The sequence below is a fragment of the Lycium ferocissimum genome, chromosome 2 (assembly GCF_029784015.1).
Source record: "Lycium ferocissimum isolate CSIRO_LF1 chromosome 2, AGI_CSIRO_Lferr_CH_V1, whole genome shotgun sequence".
NCBI classification, from domain to species: domain Eukaryota; kingdom Viridiplantae; phylum Streptophyta; class Magnoliopsida; order Solanales; family Solanaceae; genus Lycium; species Lycium ferocissimum.
Window position 1 is genome coordinate 46,655,778 of NC_081343.1, and position 19,478 is coordinate 46,675,255.

General features: G+C 32.7%; 1 protein-coding gene, 1 non-coding gene and 1 pseudogene across 2 annotated transcripts; 2 read left to right on the forward strand and 1 right to left on the reverse strand.

Annotated features, from left to right (window-relative positions):
- The window catches only part of LOC132047652 (pseudouridine kinase-like), a 45,045-nt pseudogene extending 36,677 nt beyond the window's left edge, over positions 1-8,368 (forward strand).
- On the forward strand, positions 4,741-4,843 carry LOC132048438 (U6 spliceosomal RNA). The gene has a single exon (XR_009412980.1). It is a non-coding gene; the product is annotated as a U6 spliceosomal RNA (small nuclear RNA).
- Positions 8,369-8,997: 629 nt separating the features above from the next.
- LOC132040669 (uncharacterized) lies at positions 8,998-17,717 on the reverse strand. The gene is made up of 6 exons (XM_059431328.1): positions 17,567-17,717; positions 16,985-17,464; positions 16,359-16,577; positions 11,510-12,009; positions 10,166-10,249; positions 8,998-9,799 (listed from the first exon to the last, which is right to left on the reverse strand). The coding sequence occupies exons 1-6, from the start codon at positions 17,652-17,654 to the stop codon at positions 9,185-9,187; spliced, it is 1,986 nt and encodes a 661-aa protein (XP_059287311.1). The 5' UTR covers positions 17,655-17,717; the 3' UTR covers positions 8,998-9,184.
- Between the last annotated feature and the right edge of the window lie 1,761 nt (positions 17,718-19,478).

The window sequence follows — 19,478 nt, forward strand, 5'->3', positions numbered from 1 at the left end:
AAAATGTTAAAAATCGCCTATCGAATTATCTTTGCCAACTCCATGAATTATGGGTGGTCATATTTGACACCCCTATTTAGCAAAGATGAAAATTTTAATCACATATTGAATAAATCGATATAAAATTCAGGAGATAGTCAAGTATTTTGCTTTTTTATAAAAAATAAGTCGCTCCAAACGAGCTACAAAGAAAATCGACAACCGCCCCAAATCAATAATTCGAACCAAATCGAGAAAAATTCGATTAGGGTTTGGTTTGACTTGGTTTGAAAAAAAAAAACCCGACCATAATTAGTTTTGTTTGGTTTTAACTAAAAAGTCAAACCGAACCGAACCAAACCAACTCAACATTACGTATACAATTTTATAAAAATATTTTATACATAAAAAGTTATTTGAAATGTAATTTATAAATATTTTAAAGACTTTTTCATAGTTTTGGTCTTTAAACTTATTATTTCACACTTGAACTTAGAATCTTGAATGGCCAAATAAGTTTTATAGTCTATAGGTGTTAGTAACTCAAATAAAATCTAAATCAAAACCAAAATGCTAATAAAAGATCCACTTTTGTCGTTTGAATAATCATTCATAATTACACGAAAATCCATACAAATCTTTCAATCTGTTTTGGGTATTTCTTTACAAAAATATTTTTCTACTGTCATGTCGAGAAAGGAAAAAGCTAAACCACATTGACCATATAAGCTACATCACGCCTTAACCTTTCCAAATTATAAAATTTACGAAAGACTAAATTGAAAAAATTACATTAATTACTGCAAAATTTGGCTTTAACCTTTCAAAAATAAAAATATTGAACTCATGTGAGCACCCCAGGGAAACATGACTCACTTGATCTTATGCGATTTCAGTATCTTTTTTGTTGAATATTTTTGTATAATGTCATCACTTATCTCACATTTTATATTATTTTCTTAAAACATATCTTATTAGATAGTTATATCTTACTACGACTAAAGAAATATTTGAAACGCAAACCATATGTTTTGTGTGAACACTTTATTGGCAAAAATCCGAAAAAACCGAAAAATCCGAGAAAACCCGAGGTTGAAAAACCCAACTTTTGTTGCTTTGGTTTGATTTATAAATTTAAAAATCCGACTGTATTTGAAAAACCCGAACCAACCCAGTCCATATACACCCCTGACCATTATTAAGAACATTAGCTGAGTAATTTTCAAAAGAAGCCGTGTGAAGAGCCTTCTATCTATGTCAACGTTGATGGTGGAATATAGGCCATTCGTTTTAGATTTTCAAGAATCTATCATGAGTTCTTTTTAATCACTAAAGACCTATATAAAGAAAATACTATAAATGAAAGAAGACTCATTTTAAAAAGACTTTTATTTTTTGAAAGTTTTGAAAGACTTGAATTAAGATAACAATAGAAAAAGACTTATAAAGAGAGAGAAAAAAAAGACTCAATGTGAGGAGACTTGAATTATGATAATGAATACAACAGATCTGGCATATTCCTATTCTTCTCTCTCATTATGATATGTACTGATGGATTAGTTGTCAATTTCACTATTAATATCGTCACCACATGTTAACGTTTAAAGTCAATAAAAAGAAAGACTTGTAAGAAATAAATAAAAAAGACTCTATGTGAGATCGAAGACTTGAATTAAGATAAACAATCAAATTAAAAGCACTTGCATATTTCTATTATTCTCTATTACTATACTATAACTTTTTTTTTTTTTTTGGTTAAATCTATTACTACTATAACAAGTACTATAATGCAGGAGTAGATTAGAGATGTCAATTTTCAATATTACTCGTATATCGTACTACAGTATTTAACACCATCATCAGATGTTAACACTTCAAGTCAAGCTATCCTCCACAAATTTGGGGCAGGAAAAATGTTGCATAACCCGAACAATTTAACTTTAGCAATTAAAAATTAAAAGATAAATATGTGTATAAAAGACATATATTTTTGGAGTAAAATCTTGGTGTGAATAAATTATCACCCTTCGGGAAATCAATTTATCTTGCTTACGTTAGAAGTCGGACCAAAAATTATATTAGACCTTACACTTTTTCTTTTGTTGCAACTTGCAAGTCTGACATCGTACGTTTTTAATGTTTTGTATTTTACAAACTTAAAAAGGTCAAAAAATCCTTAGTATTTGCCATTTGTCTTATATTAACCTATTCATAGGAGACTCAACATTATTTTCTGTTTCAAATGAAAACACTCCTGGACAACTAAAAATGTTCAAATATGCCCCTCGCATTAACGATGGAAACCATATCTGCGTATATCTGAATCTTGTTGTCCGAAGTGAGAAACGAGAATAGAGTTCTTTTAGCGGCCTTTGGAGGTAATTTTCTTTGGCTGGTACACGACATTAGCGTAGGAGAGGTCTAAAGATGTTGCCAGGAGAGTCATCAGATTCATTCTGGTTTGGAGAAGAACCAATTGTATTATCCTAAGTTCGGAGGTTGGTTGTAATGAGTACAACCCCTCAAACCATCGAGTAACTTTATGCCGGAAGATGAATAAAAATGCTTAGTTAAAAAAAATAAAAATGTTCGGTGTAAAGGCGGATCTATGATTTGAGGTTTATTGATTTTTACAACAACCTCAAGTTAATATTATAATAATAACAAGGTTCACAATCAAATATTTAGTAAAATTCATTATATATATAAGATTTGAACAAAAAATATTGGGTTCACGTAAATTCACAACTAGGCCTCTAAATCCGCCCCCGCAGTGGCAGGGTGGGTAGATTCAGAAGGCTTAAAGTACCACACTTATGCAATAATAGTACTAGGACTTTAGTCTCTCTTAACTATGGTCAGAATACTTCCTCTGACCCATATTAAGTGGTGTTTTATCTTTTTATTTTGGTTCAAAATAAGTTCACATAATCAAGAAGGTATTATTTGTTTTCTTCCAAATTTATCCATATTTAGATAAGTGAATTTTTATGTAATAAAGAAACTACATTAAATAGGTACGGAGTATTAATTAAGGGTAAGTTGGTAAAATAACTTCTAGGAGTGAATAAATTTCTTAAGAGATGTGGACAAAGCTAAAAGCACCACTTAATATGGACCGACGGGAGTATCTTTTTAATGGGATAATTTCAATATTATACAATCTAGCATAAAATATTACATTCACATAGCCATATTTTTAATTTACATCCACATAGCCATTTTTTTTTTTTTTTGCAACATTGTTTATACACACGATATGCAACATTATACAACATTATACACTTACTGTAAACAATGTATAAAACTGGTATAATAATGTATAAAAGGGACATTTCAAGTAATATTAGAAATATGGGCCATTTCGAGTAAATATTTTCTCCAAATAGACATAGAGTGTTATTTTCCCTTTTTTAATTAACTATCTGAACCATTAATTTTTTTATGAGACAGGAATTACATTTTTTTTTTACTGAACTAATAATATTAATAATAATATATTTTGCAAAGTTTCAGCAGTATATTTCTCTTCTTTAATTGCGGTGAATATTTCGCACCACGAGTTTTTTTTGAACCCTCATGAAAAGCTGCAGTTATTATCGAAAATCTTTCAAGTGCGCACTGAGTAATTAACTTGCTCAGTATGCAATAGCTTGCAATGAGTTAAAGAAGGAAAAAATTGTGTTTCAGAGTTCCCCACTTTCGATCCGCTGGCTCTTTATGACCTTAGTAAGATATATTTTATTGGATTCGATGATTTCAAATTAGTAACTATCAGCTTCAGAATGGTGGCTATTCAGCGTATATATATATAATATAAAGTTAGACATAAACAAGATGATATGACATCTCTTTTAGGTCATCATTGCTATTTATTTTTTTTGTCAATTTTTTGACCTTTTTCCCTTATATTTCCCTTAAAATATTTGCTGAAAATATTAAAATCTCTCCATATAAGTCTATAATTATCCACATTCATTGCTCAATTAAAAGAAATGACATTTAAGAATATTAGCTCTTTATTTCATTTCTGTGATATATAAAAAATATTAAAAGTCACTTCGTGAATTCCAATAGTCACTTCTTATATTAACTACCATTTGGAATCTACTGGGTCCAGCGCCTTTGATTCATCAAATCCCATACGAAAAGGTACGCTATTAATTTGACGAAATTTACAGACTGACTAACGGCTATTTATTATGGGAATTAAATATGATTATTCAGTAGTCCATTCTGTCCATTATTTGCAACGGCTAAAACCCCTATAAAAGATGATATGAGAAATGAACCAAAATATATGTTCATATCCATTGTGTTTTATTAGCGTTAATATGCATGTGTAGATGAAGAGTTGTCTCTTTCTAATTATGGAAGTGATAAATACAGCAAATTGGAAGACTCTTCAACTGCTGAAAGAGAGAAAGAGTCTTTGGTCTATACAAAAAAATCTGGTACTAATATTCTGAAAATTTGCGTCAATGTTCGTCATTTTCGCTGATGCTTTCTGCCAAATAAGCGCTTTCAACATATATTTGAAGAGGAAGGGATTTTGCGGTACAAGAAATCTGGTTATTTATTCTGTTGCAGTCTCTTAGCATTTTGGTTCTCTTTTCCTTACCTCAATTGTTGTTAATAATGTTATAATCACTAGGTATATTGTATATTTACTAACAACACAAAAAGATCGAACCCTTAGCAAGACATGTACATGGCTTCGTTCCACAAATTAAAGAAAAATCAAGGATGGACGCCTCATAAGTCGCTTCGGGGACATCCGATAAAATTGGAACGATACAGAGAAGATTAGCATGGCCCCTGCGCAAGGATGACACGCACAAATCGAGAAATGGTCCAAATCTTTTAATTTAGAGTAGAGATCTAGTAGCTCAGTTGGTTGGCTACCTGAACTTTCCCCTTGTTGGTGAGGTTCGAATCCCCACATTGTAATTCCGTCCCCCATTTCCCCTTCCCTTAGCCCACACCTTGAATTAATTTCGGACCAATCTAGCCCAAAATCAGTCCTAAAACCCACTTGGGTTGAGGCCCAATTCGTGTAAGATCAGCCCAACAAAATGCCATTTAACAATACACACATCTTAGCCTTTTTCCAACTTTTCCAAAACCTAATTTCTAAACTGATCAGCCGCAACCCTCTCCAAAAATAGCCTCTCTCATGTCTTCCATTTTGGTGCAAAATTCCATTTACTTTCAGCCATGGACAGAGTCTTGTTACGCCATTTTGGTATAATAATTTCCTCTCTCTCATCTTCAGCGATTTGGTCAACTGAAGAGGCCAAAGTACTTTTTGAAATTTGGTTTTCTATACAGAGAGAATCAATGAGCAGAGATTCAACCCGTGACACCCCTCTGCTCACATTCAAACAGCTATTTCTTTCTTCTCTAGTGCAAAATTCTTCTTTTCTCCTCTGAACTTTGACCACAAAAGTATAGCTCTACCAATTTTGTTTAAAACGTGACACCCCTGTTGAAATTTCGAATTTGAAATTCAAATATCCAAACTCTAGCCTTTGTCTCCTATAAATACTACCTTACATCTTGAGCAAAAGGGACATTTTTTGAACATCTTGAAATCTTAATATACACGACATTTTATTTTCATTACTACTCTAAACTTTAGGATCTTTTAAACTTTTCATCTCTCTCTGTTGGTTTATAGCCATAATAGAGACGTTCGTACTCATTCGTCTAAGTTCCGATCTGTTCATAACGAGAGAGTAGATTTGAGGCCTAACGCCCCGTTCACTGCACCCACAAGAGGTAAAATCTGAGTTTCTTCTTATTTATTTGGTGTCGACGTGTGTTTTGGTGTTTAGAAATCATGTTCTTAGTGTCTAAGCTTATGTTCTAGAAAACATGGTTGTAGTGATGATTTTGTTTAGTCCAAAAAAGAGACGTTGGCCCTTGCAATAAATGGTTATATTCTGTAGAATATTTGAAGAGTGTATTTGTCTTCGTTTCCTATTGGAGTGTTTAGATCTCAAGAATATAGGATACCATTTCAATCTGTGTTCAAATACCATATTCGTAGGAGTCATTACTTTTAAATGGACTAGCTAAAGATAGTATGGTTAATTCCGATCAGTTAGTTTATTTTGATCTCAAATGAAAGAAAATATATATCCTGATGATATTCATTTAGAAACTTACATGAAAGACCCTTTTATATGAGCAGAAACCATACTTTGTTCTGTAGCACATATTTGTAAATTTTTAGTTCTTGAATTTTAAAGTTCTCTCCATGTCTAGCATCACCTAACTATGTGAGTATTCCTTGATACATGAGCTGTACTGATCTATTAAATGTACGTGATATTCATTTTGTGTCGAAAACATTCTAAACGTGGTGAACTTGGTGGATATTAACTTGGAATTAATTGTTTGGCTGCACCTATTTTACTTTCTATACTGTGTTGAGAATTAAATTTCCCTTTGCTAATTCCTCTTATAATACTTTTCTTTGTTTGCATGAACACCGGAGCCGAAGAGTTTTACTTTGAGACTCAATGACACTGCCAACCACACGAGATCAGAACCCATGGCATTTCCAGAAAAATCGTGTTCAGTTGTCATTAGACAAAGAATCACAGTGGACTCCATTTACTGTTTATATCTAATAATTGTTTGTGGCTAAATATCTAATTGCTTATATGTGGGATTAATTTTTTATCTTCTTTGGCAAAGTCTGGTCGTTAAAATGGAGTATTAGCTATTAACACAGCCAAGTGACTATAGGTAGTATAAGTTTGGGTTCTGCTTGTTCATAAATAAGAATCTTTATTAGTTTGGTATTTTAATTCATGGGTTTGATGCTTTAATAATATAGTTCACCTCAAGTCATTTCAGGTTCGGTTGTTGGAAGTTCCAATACTCTTATCTTTTAGTTCAGGTGTTATAGTATATTTTTGAGTCAAAACAATCTTCTTATCAAATCTGATCTTTATTTGAATATAAGTAGCGTCATCTTAATTTCTTTCAACGTCAATATTTTCAATAAGGATTAAAGGGTGTCGATAACATCACTTTCAAATGAGGAAATTGATTTACAAGACGATCTTAAACGAAATTGATGCAAATGTTTTTCTCTAAATTGATTAAATCAATTCCCTCTCAACACCGAGATTTTAAGCATTTTTACACACACACCTAGCCTTTTTAATTAACTATAAGTCCGGTCGGTTAACCATTTTTAATGGATCTTAAAGGATGCTTAACACCTTCCCTTTAGATTAATTGAACCCTTACCTAGAATCTTTTGGTTTCGTAGACTTTGAAACATAGTTAACTTTAAACAATAACTTTAGTAAATTTTAGGCGTCCTAATTCACCATAAATAATTAGGTGACGACTCCCTAACTTTAATTAATCCCGCAATTACCTGAATGTTGTAAACCATTTTGACCCTGATTAAAATAGAGTATAACAGCTTGGCGACTCTAAATTTGCTGTTGAGCTAGAAACCAATGTCCCAGCAAAGCAATCTTTGGGAATAATCGTGCATGATGCAATGCATGTCTATTCTGGTATGTCAGTTAGCCAAAGGAACAATACTAAAAATCAATCACTAAACGAGTCAAACTCCAATTTAACAAAAGTTGTTGCCACGTCCCAGCCAACACCACAAAACAAAAGTATTAACAATCCACAATTACAAAACCCAAGTATTGGCGATGCACCTTTTAGGGGGTCAGCTAATAACCACCAAATTAGTCCGGGTTATGTTCGTCAAATTAACAAACAAATGACTGTAAGAGATCAAGAATACCAGCAACCAATCAGTACTATTATAAACCAGCGCTCTGAACCAAGCGTGCCACAAAAGAAAGATGCTGAAGTAAAACCAAAGTACGCGGAAATACTGAAAAATAATATCCAAAGTGATGCACTGCAAACGGACAAGCATGAAGAAGGTCAAGTGGAGGAGGAGGAGGAAGATGCCTCATGGCTGTGGAAAGCTGCAAAATCCAAAAAGGAAAAGAAAAGGTTGGTTAAAGAAGCGCGCATTGCCAATGGAAAAAAACAAAAATAAGTATACCAAGTTGGCAAGTACTGAAGTTAATAGTCGGTAGAGGAAGACGAGAATAAATCAAAACTCAATGGTTACAGATCTTTCTCTCTCTCTCTCTCTCCTTTTTTTTTTTTTTTTTTTTTTTTTTTTTTGCTGTTAAAGTTGGTATTTGAAGATTAACGTACTTTTTCTGTTACTGTCACGTTGGCGTTAGTTGGAATTCAGTTACTGTATGAGTTATACTTTTTGCATACTAGCTAGTTCATGCTGAAACCTCTTTTCCCAATCTTTCCCAGCTAGTTTTAAACTAGTCAACAGTAATACCATCTTGCTCTTGCTCCGTTGCAAATAGCCCAAGTCCAGGGGCAGTGGCGAAGCTAGATGGGCGGAAGGAGTTCATTCGAATTCCCTTTACCAGAATATGACATTGAATATATAACTCGTCGGCCATCATGTATAAATCAAAACAACAGTGCACATATATACTCAGATTAGTACACCTTGGTGTTTTGTCTTGTCAATGTTGCCAGATTATGGGTACATCCAGCAAAGAAAATGGAGGGGAAAAGAGGTCCATCTCAACGCCTCTAAGTTAATTATCACATAGAAGCTCAGAATTCAGGCCTTGTCACCGACCCATATGAAGTAAACAAGGGAAAAGGCTGGCTAGCCAAATCAGTTCAGGTGGGCTAAACACGGCAGGGACAGAGCTAGAGAGAAAACTATGGGTTCGATAGAACCCAATAGCTTTGGTTAACTCATGTATTGGTATTAAGAAATTCACTTAAGAGCCAAGTAAGCTATCTTTTTTAGAATACAAAACTCATTATTAGGGGATAATAATTAAATATGCCTGGACTTGATGCCTTTTCCCGAAGGGTCTGTTTGGAAAAACCACCCTCTAACTAGATGTCACTAGATCTTGCCTGATCGAACTGGCTTTGCAATATGCAAATATCAAATAGCATTGGCGCAAAAAATTTCCAAAGTTTCATACCCAAATATTACAATTACTTTATTTAGAATAAGATAAAATGCTGCCGGATTAGAATAAGAATAAAATACTACAATTACTCTATTTAGAACAGGCCATCACCTTCTAAAACAAGAATCCTGGTTCTTATTACAATAAAAGATATTCCAATAGCCCGCTTATCTGCAGCGCAGGCCCCGTTGTTAATAGAGACTGTGCTTTCCCTGTCTAAAAAGATACTTGGACCAGTATGTCGATTTTGCCACATCAAACCATAGTTTATACTGTAAACACCCAAATAAAGCTACAGGAACAACAGCACAAGCAGCAACGAGCTTTGGCTCCCAAGCCACATGATTATTATAGACCAAGAAGAAGGTTGCTGCAAAAGCCACGAGCATGCTAACTATCGAGACAAACAGCGTCATGAGTCCAAACAGTAACTTTGCAGGCAATGACACAAGAAAATCATCTTCAGCATAGCGCGACGTTAGAATGGACAAGAACATAATGATGGAAACAATTGAACCAAAGAGTGCCAGTGCATCCGATATGACAAAAACCGCAAAGGCATTCAATTTTAGCAATATTGGGATACCGTTATCACCGTTATTACCACCTGGAACAGTGAAGCCAGCAGCAAACACCATAGTGGCAATCAAAGTTGCAACAATCATACAAGAATTCGCAGTGTCTTTCATCCACATTTCCCCTTGTTTTAGTAATTGCTTGTGCTCTTCTGTGAATAATTGCCTCGGGGTTTTCCCATCCTTGTTTTTCATCCTAAGGTGTGAAGGTGGTACAATTTTCTCCATTTCCTAGCCAATCAATAATCATTCCCATCAAATGATTATCACTTATCAGTAGTGGCGGAGTCGGGATTTTCAATAAGGGGGTTCAAAAATATAAAGAGTAAACAAACGAAGAAGCCAAGTGGTTTTACATCTACTACATATACATAAAAAAAATTCACCGAAGGGGGTTCGGGTGTACCCCCTAGCCATTACCTGGCTCTGCCCCTGATTATCAGCAACAAAAATTAAAAGCCATAACTCGCCTTCAAAGTAAACGATAAACTAAAGAGTCCTTATCGCAATTCATACTAAAAATTGAAGTAGTAGACATTTGAAATGCAATAAGACTGTGCTTCTGACTAAATTTTTTACTTATAGGCAAAATCTCACCTTAAACCACAACATCTCTCTTTGCATTTGAAGGGCTGCTCCAGACACCCTGAGAAATGATGGCGGCATATTCCTCTCTTCCCCCTGTAATACTGGCTCATTATTAAAACAGTGATAATCCAAAACACGGAGCGTCTTAATTATACAATACTTTCTATATCATGTTAAATTAAACTGGTGGATTGCTATGTGAATCCAATCAATAAATGAAATTTTTTATCACGCAGTAGTGCAGTACAACAGGCAAGAACTGAAAAGAAGAATTGTATGTCCACCGCGCCCTCTCTTTCAATTGAGCTGATCGCTGTATATGGTTCGAATTCAGTACATCAAAAAGGATCTTTTGATCAGAAAAAGGGAAAGAAAGACCGGCCACATAAAGACAAAACAAACAAGAAAAGTGCCAGACTCTATATGGAAAAACAGAAGATGGCGATTTATAAAGTGAAGATCAGCGGATGCCTCTTTATGCTTAGACTTTTGTTATGGTTAATTGAGAAAATAGTGCACTTACTGTGGGTTACTTCAATTTAGCAGGTTTATGTGATTGAGAAGAAATCAAGTCAAAAGAAGGCCAAATTGGAGAAAATGAAAAAAACTAGCTTGAAGTGCAAAAAGTGGCCAGAACTGCAATTCCGAAAATCTGAGGCTATTTTGGTCATGTTTTGATTTTGGATAATTTGGGATCTATAAAAGCAAGACTTGGGGATATTATTTTCATCTTTGGCCATTTTTCAAAATTTGGAAGGAAGAATTCATCACCCATTCACCATAGATTGAAGATAGGAGCAAACCTTATGAGAATTTGTTGCTCCTTTCTTTAATTGGATGCTTTTAATGTTTCTTAGTTTGATTCGAGAGAATTAACTAAGATAAACCCGCTGAGTAGTTGAGAGACATTAGTGATAATTGAGATTCAAAGGCTAATTTGCTAGACCCATGACTAATTAGTTAGTTAATTACATACAATGGATCGTTCTTGATGTTAGTTGAATCCCTATTTTCCATATCCCTTTTTTTCTCTTGCTTGTGAAGGTCATTGATCACTTTAACTGCTTTCTAGTTAGTTTTTCTTTATTTGTTTTTAAAGAAAATCAACTATTGAAAAGTGTTTAGCTTAGCTCAATTGGTGAGAATTGTGATTGCCCTAGAATTCGACGCCGACTCATAGTTGGGTAAATTATATAGCGACAACTGTGTACACTTTCTCACTTTGAGAAGTGGATTTGAACGTCATCACTAGAAACATGTGTATATTTTAAAAAGATTGTAACAGAGAGGAAAAGGGAAATGGAGGTTGAAACTGAAATTTTGTTTAAAGAAAACAAATAAGAAATTTTTTACCTTAACAGATTGCAACAGCTGCTCAAGTGATTCTATAACTTTAGCATTATATGAAGGCTCTGGCTGCTGAACTGATTCTGCATCAGCTGCTGAAGGCGCTAGCTGTATTTTATGTTTATGGACTGGCTGCCCTAACTTTCCAGCCAAATGTAGAATGTTATTGTCATTTTCATCTGTCATTAGAATAAGTAAGTCTTTAATTGCTCCAATTTGGTGTATAAGACTGAAGACTTTTTCCTCTCTGTATAAAACAGCAACGTGGAAAATGGTCCTGTTATATTTGTCGACTTTCCATATGAGATCAGGATTATTGCTAATAGCCACAACTAAAAACTCTACATTTCCTGCTTTTGCAGCCGTATGGAGCAAACTTTCCGTTTCGACTAGCTTCAGTAGCTTATCCTCTGAACTTCTTTGACACTCTGCCCAGAGCTCCTCAAGTAGAAGACCAGCTTGCTCCTTCATTAAAGCTTTTTCCTGGAGTACCTGAACTTTGATCCCTAAAATTTGAAGCAATATTAGCATTACAAACAAATCTCTATTAATTAATATTGGATACAAATTCCTAAATCATCCGTAACAGCAACGAATTCACTGTTTTCCCATTAGTGCGAGTGATGAGACTAACGCTGCAGCTCTTAGCCCACGGGGAACAAAGAACCAATATCTGAGACTATTAATTAATATTGGATTATAACAAATTCCTAAATCATCTGTATAAAATAACAGCAACGAATACAAGGTATAAATTTGATTATTTTATTTTCCCATTAGTGCGAGTTAGAAGTTGGATTACGAAAATGCCCTTTAAATATTGTATGACCATTATGCCCTTAACCAAAAAGTCCTCTATCTATCTATAAGCAATTTTCAAAGTGCTCTAAAAACCCACGTTTATTATGTATTGCAGAACCCAAAAGTTGTAACCTTTCTGTAAATAATTTATTGCATTTCTTTTTCATCTTTTCCTTCTTAATTTACTACATTTCCTTTGGGTAAATATCTCAAAAGGTTTTTGAACTTTGAGAAATTATGTTCATTGAAGCTTTGGCTTGCTACATATCAATAAAAACTTTGGCCAATCTCATAAAATCACTCAACTACGTATGTCATAAAAAAAAAATCTGACATGGCAATATTAATTAATTATTTTATGTCATGTAGATGTGAGCCCCACAATAAAATAAAATTAATCCATATCTTTATACCCACACCCACTCACCAACCCTTCATCCAAAACCCATTTTTCCCTTGTCTGGGAAATATATATATGTAATATATATTTGTAACAAGTTCCACTCTAAGTTGAATCCTTGGTGATTATTATTCCACATATCTGGATAATATATATTTGTCCTCGGTTTGGAGTTGTAATCTATCTCAATTCAAAACCTCGGCCGGTGATCTTTTGGATTTGTTGGATTGATGTAATGTGAATATTCAAAGTTTAAACTGTGTAGAATGTATCCACATAAAAAACCGAGGATTCAACTTAGAATAATATTACAAATTTATATTACAAATATATATTGGAAAAAGAACCCAAAAGTTGTATTTTACATGGCATAAAATAATTAATTAACCTCTCTGTAAATAATTTATTGCATTTATTTTTCATCTTTTCCTTCTTAATTTACTACCATTTCCTTTTTATCCGTTAAAAGTCTCCTTCAATTTATCTTTTCCTCTTTTTTTTTTTTTTTCCAAGTTTTTCTCTTCCTTATGCTTTAGTTTCCCAAAAGTTTTAAATACACCTATTAATATTTGGTTCTTTCTTCTTCCCTTATTTAATTAGGTAATTATATATTTCAAGTAAACTTATATGGTGCTTGACTATCTATTAAGGTAAAGAAAAGTGTTTCAAAATTCTCCATCATGGTAATTCCCCTTCCTATAGCTCACGGTGATCACCAATTATTTCTACTTATTAATTTTGTTTTTGTTATCCTGAATTTTAATGATTTCCTTTATGTTCTTTTTGTTCAGTGAAAGAAGAGTAGCAAGTAAAATTTTCAAGATTTGATTGAAGAGTTCTCAAGATTTCGTCTACTTATCATGGTAATATTTAATTTAATTTTACTTATTTATATATTTTTAGAATATAATATAAGTTGATTGAAAGGCTTCACACGGGACCTATCAAAAGGTGTTGTTTTATTTATTCTTTACCTATTTTATGTTTTTGAGATATTCTGGACATTAAAAACTAGAAGACTTTGTTCAATGTTGCCTCTCAATTACGACTACCTTATTTTTCTAATTTTAGGTTATGAACGCAAACATGCATCTTGATCAAGTTGGTGGAAGATCTTGACTTCCTCAAGAATTTTAATGATACGGCCTTATTCGTCCATTAATTTATTTCAAATTATTCTGCATTTTGAGAATCAGTTATTATATTTGAACAACTCTTCATTTATTTATTTTGTAATTTTATAGTCAATCCTTTTTTGGTTACCATTCATCCATTTCAACTGTAATTTTCCCTTTCAAGTTTTCAATTAGTTATTATTTACCATGTTGGTCATATTCACATGTAAACTATATGTTGTTGAAACATAAAAAGGCAAGACAATTATCAAGTTGCATATTTAGTATGGCATTTGTATTTATCTAACCAAATCTAGCTTTTAAACAACATCGATCTAATCATTTTACGGTCGAATGACTCACCATTCATCCATTTGAGCTTGTATATTCCCCTTTAAATTTGGTGTAACTCATCACAATCATTATTTGTATTGTTTAAAATGTATGTTTAGAATATATTATATAAAGTTGATTGAAAGGATATACTCATCGTCTCTTTGGGCCCTTAAGTCATGGAATGAAATGCATGATGAAAGTTTTTCGAAAAACATTCTTTCCGTCTTTATCGAATCAAGTAAAAGGTGATTATATTTTAATTGATAATTCTTTACAAAGCGGCATACTATATATGTTTTTGAGATAAATCATCATACCATGGACATTAAAAACTAGAACGAATAATGTACCGAGTATGTAAGGCATGAATAATAACATAATATAAATATGAAAAGAAACAATGAGTTCAATCCGGATGCCTTAGGATGTCATGCATGCTTAGCCTTAAAAAAAAAAAAAAAAAACATGTCATACATATACATAGTAGGCTCGGTTTTGCCGGCCATGAAGGCTCGGTGTGATATATCTAAGGCTCGGTGTTTTAGGTTGTGAACGCGCGCGCGGCGCGGTGTGATAAAATACATACATATATATATAACATGCATCTTGATCAAGTTCGGAGTGACGAAGTAACCTCCGATTATATTATGGAATAATCATTCACTTTGTCTCAAGGAACTTTAAGGTGAGACCAACAACAATGAATAAAGTTAAGAAAAGTCAAAAGATAGCTCGATATTCTCATATTCATTGAAATCATAAGTTTGGAACCTTTGAACATAAAATCGTTCCATTAATAATATATATCGGTACATGGAAATCTTCGTGAATAAAATTATTTTAACAACATGAAATCCGTATGCCTTGGAGCTTGGATAATTCAAATGACCTTAGACCATCATGGAAACTTTAAAAGTCATATTCTATTGCATTCGATCAACTTGAGAATCGTTATTATATTTGAACAACTTGAGAACACAAAGGTTTATCAAAAGGATCTTCATTTATTTATTTTGTATTCGCTGAAAATTACACATGTAATCTACATATACAACCATTCATACTATTATTAGTTTGTCAATCCTTTTTGGTTACTATTCATCCATTCGACAACCAACAACATCAATAAAACCAATCAATACAATTTTTTCCTTGTTTTTCTAAATTTCAACTTGGGATTAATTAATAATTAGTTAATTATTAACAACATATCTTACAAAATAATTATATATAGATTTTATCCAAAATTCTCTTCAAGGTCATTCAACAACATCTATAACTCTATGTAATTATTCCTTAATCAAACTTGATAAAGAGATAGATTTAATGATTCAACTTATTTTTAAAAAGGCAAAATATTCATCCTTTAGACAATTATCGAAATTATAAAGTTGCATATTTGGTATGCTTGAATTTTGCTCAAAATTCTCATTTGTATTTATCTGAATTTTTTTGGAACATTGTAATTTTTTTTGTGTTGAAAAACTTTTAAGTGGGTGGGCCGACGACATCGATCTAATCATTTTACGATTCGAATGACTCACTCTCATTCATCCATTTGAGCTTGTATATTCCCCTTTAAATTTGCCTCCAAAGTTGACTAAAAATCCATCATTTCTCAAATCATATTTTCATATTATTTCGAAACTCTCCATACATGATATTGTAAACTATTATTAATAATGTTTCTCATGTCTCGAGATAGTCTCTCGACTACGACTTACTAGATCGCAATTCACCCTTTTTCTTCGTTGTTACGTACTTTCCATGGCTTGTGCCTTTCAAAACATCATGGGACGTCTCCGACATCCATTATAAAATTAACCTGAAAGTGCGGGGTGTAACTTAAGAGCCAATATTATAAAATTAAGTCAAAATAGATATGATTAAATTTCACATGAACAGAACGGAAGACTAAGCGAAAAAGCTTTTCAACAGAGGTTCAGCTACCAGTCAATCCAAAGAACAAAAAGGTATAATAAAAACACAGGACTTTGAATTTTCTGGAGGGTAATAATCTTGATTTTCGTGGAAGGAAAATCAAAATTTTAACTAGGAAACTTTTAACCAATCACTGACTTAGCTAGAGGAAATGGGAGGGGTAATTTATCAAGTTTTTAAAAGTTAATCCTTTAAGCAATTACAGTATGGTGTTTCCAGTCAAGTAATTAATTAAAATAGTAGTTGATTTAGTAGATCTTACATGGAATGAATTGCCTCCTGGCCATGGACATCGCACTCTTAAACATTCTCCACGCCGGCGAACAAGCTCGTACAATGAGATATCTCTCCCAGTTTGCTCCTTGATTTTGGTTACTGATCACTAAAGACTTCCTAGCTAACGCATTTAAGACTGGTGTATCTCCTTCTAACACCTGACTGGCTAATTTCCGGTCCTTCTCGAATATATTCAATGCCACATCTGCAAATTAACATTTATAAGGTTTCATGTTCAGTCAAGAAACATATTACTCCCTCCGTCCCACAATAAGTATCACCTTAGCCAAAAATACGCATATTAAAAAATCAATAATGCAATGTGAAGTTTACCAAATTATCCCTATATAATAAAAATAAATTACTTTTACCTTTTGATTAGAGCATGCACAAGAAGTAAATCTTTTAACATTGGGAATCCAACAATATCAAGTTATTATGTGGCTTTTTCAATCATCATTTAGATGTTATTTTATTTTCTAAGAGTAGAATTGGAAAAAACTAGTCAATTTATGACTTGGTTTTCTAAGGTAAAACTTATTATGGGACAAAAAAATTTGACTAAAGTGACACTTATTATGGGACGGAGGGAATATAATGTTACATACGTACCATACATCTCGTTCTGGATAAAGGTTTCCAGAAGATCGTATCGGTCTTTTTCCTGTAGCGCATCAAGGTTTGTGACCTCATAAAGGTATGAAACCATAGCTTTGTTCCCAACGATAGCAGCCACAGTGATTGGTAATGCATTGTCCTCACCGCGGATGTTAGGCAGATTCGGATTCTTTTCCTTCATTGCTTTAGCAATTTCAACAAGTCCCGATGCAGCTGCAAAACAGAATGCCGTACTTCCATCAAGATTTGGCAGTTCCAAGTCACCTGTTTCCATTAGTTTCATTAGCTGTCCCAAAAATTTGGTGCTTCTTGCTGCTGCTGCTATGTGAAGCACTGTTTCACCCCGCTCTGATATCTGATGAGTAGCAAAACTTGGATCCTTCTTTAAAATTGGTTCAGCAATTCTCCAATTATCTTTCAAAGCAGCTTGATATAGTATCTGATATACACTAAGATACTTCAGTTTCTTGCCATCTGAAAATTAAATTAAAAAGAAGCATTCTTGGTGAGTAAGTTAAGAAAATTCATAGTATTAGAATTTCGACAGATTGCAAGTGAGTAGAGGCTGTAACTTACTAAGAAATAGAACAGGCTGCGGACTGGAATTAGGAGGTTGATAATCTGAATTAGATGCTGAGTAATACCGGGAAGGCTGGCTCTCCATTATAGTTTTGTATGTCTGCACTCTCTTGATCACCAATAATGTAAGTATAGTTGGAATCAATATATCACACGATATATATAGATATTATATACTATATATACCTATATATAGAGACATTCATATTTCTTATTTAATGTACTTCTATATATAAAAGTCCAAATTCCTTAGCGAAATGCAGGTCGATATTTTAATCCTTCAGAGAAATATATAAAACTCGTTTTAGGATCAGGAGTCTTCTTTTTTAGAAAATAACTAAACACTAATTATTATGACAAAACTTTATAACAAGTTCTAAGAATTTGAAAGTTTCTTTTAAATCAAACTCTTTGGCAATTTGTTTGCTTTTTTGCTTGACTTGCTGAAGATAACCAATGCAAGTGATTGTGTTATAAATTTTGATTTTTAATTGGAATGCAGAGTTACGGGGTAAACGGAAGACGTTCCAAAAATCTAATTACTTAAAAATAAATTGAACTTCATACTCATAAGGTTATATAGGGAGTTGATATGATAATTTGTGAGATTTTTCTGGATATCCCTCGAGGAAAGGCTTGATACAGCTACACCGATAATGATTTTGATAGTCGAAGATAATAATGCACGAGTCATTTTCTCTTCTGATTCTTTTTTCAATTTATGGTTACAAAGTATACCTATCTCTTCTATTGGCTTCATTGTTTAAAATGATTTTGCAATTTTGTTTGTGGATGCTCTATATTCTGTCTTTTTCTTTAATGAATGTGAATTTGGTAAAATGTGTTAAATTAGTTAGAGTTTTAGATATTAGATTTTTTCTTATTTGAAGTGCTTAGGAATTTGTAATATTTAAAAATTTAAATTTGAGTAAAGAATTTTACTTGTGTAAAAATTTACATGTGTATCATTTTAACGTATTTGGTAATTTTTCATTTTATTTTAAACCAGAAAGTCAATTAATGAAAAATGTGGCACTCGTGTTGCTTTAGCGAAATTCACTAATGTGTCGGTCTCAATAAGACATTTGAATTTGGAAGACTTGTGAGTTGTGATGTATGAATTTTTCCTTCGCAGAGTTAGTTAAATATCATTAACCTTTATTGTTTTAGGGAATTTGAATTTTTACTTTAGTTTTTATTTTCTAACTTAAATATATTATTTAATCATATTTATGTACTTTTTTTTGGTCAAATTATACTAGTTGATGGGAGTACATGGGTAACACGCATATCTAAAGTGATTTCAAGCATTTCTTTATCTCCAAAATTCAATTTATATATTAGGTCGATACAACAACATAATATATTAAAATCTTATACAATAAAATATCTATAATAAAAAATATTACTATAACTAACTCACATAAAATCCTCGTCTTTTCGGGTTATTTAATTACTTTAAATTCAACTATTGCATCAATAAGAATAATTATTTTTCCATTTAGATGAATGTCGTCTCATTATCTCGTCGTCAATTGCTATTTTATGTAATTCATCCTTATTCAATTTTTATGTATTTTTTTCAGTTGAAAGACGCAGAGTTCACGAGTAACGCACGTACAATTAAAGTTGTGTTTCATATAAGTGAATGAAGGAAGTTAATTTTTCTAATTTAACGAAAAATGTTTCCGGTCAAATTTTTGTTTCAGATTTTCAAAGTAACTAAACATAGAAGATGTGTGTGTCGTACTAAACATAACCTAGAGTGAAAAGTACGGTACCACATCCTTTAACCTTATGGAGTTTAATTAATAATTCATCCATGTTTTTAATTTTTTTAAAGCATAATTTGGCTCGATACGGAATTTAAAAGTTTTTTCTTTAAAGTTTATGATTTTAAATAGGGAAA

What these genes read in the sequence shown, in the direction of transcription:
- LOC132040669 (XM_059431328.1), bottom strand. Translation starts at nt 17,654, where the DNA reads ATGGAGAGCCAGCCTTCCCGGTATTACTCAGCATCTAATTCAGATTAT. An exon ending in GCAGCCTGTTCTATTTCTTA is followed by an intron (nt 17,465 to 17,566) that starts GTAAGTTACAGC and finishes TTTAATTTTCAG; the next exon opens with ATGGCAAGAAACTGAAGTAT. An exon ending in AGCTGTTGCAATCTGTTAAG is followed by an intron (nt 10,250 to 11,509) that starts GTAAAAAATTTC and finishes CCAGTATTACAG; the next exon opens with GGGGAAGAGAGGAATATGCC.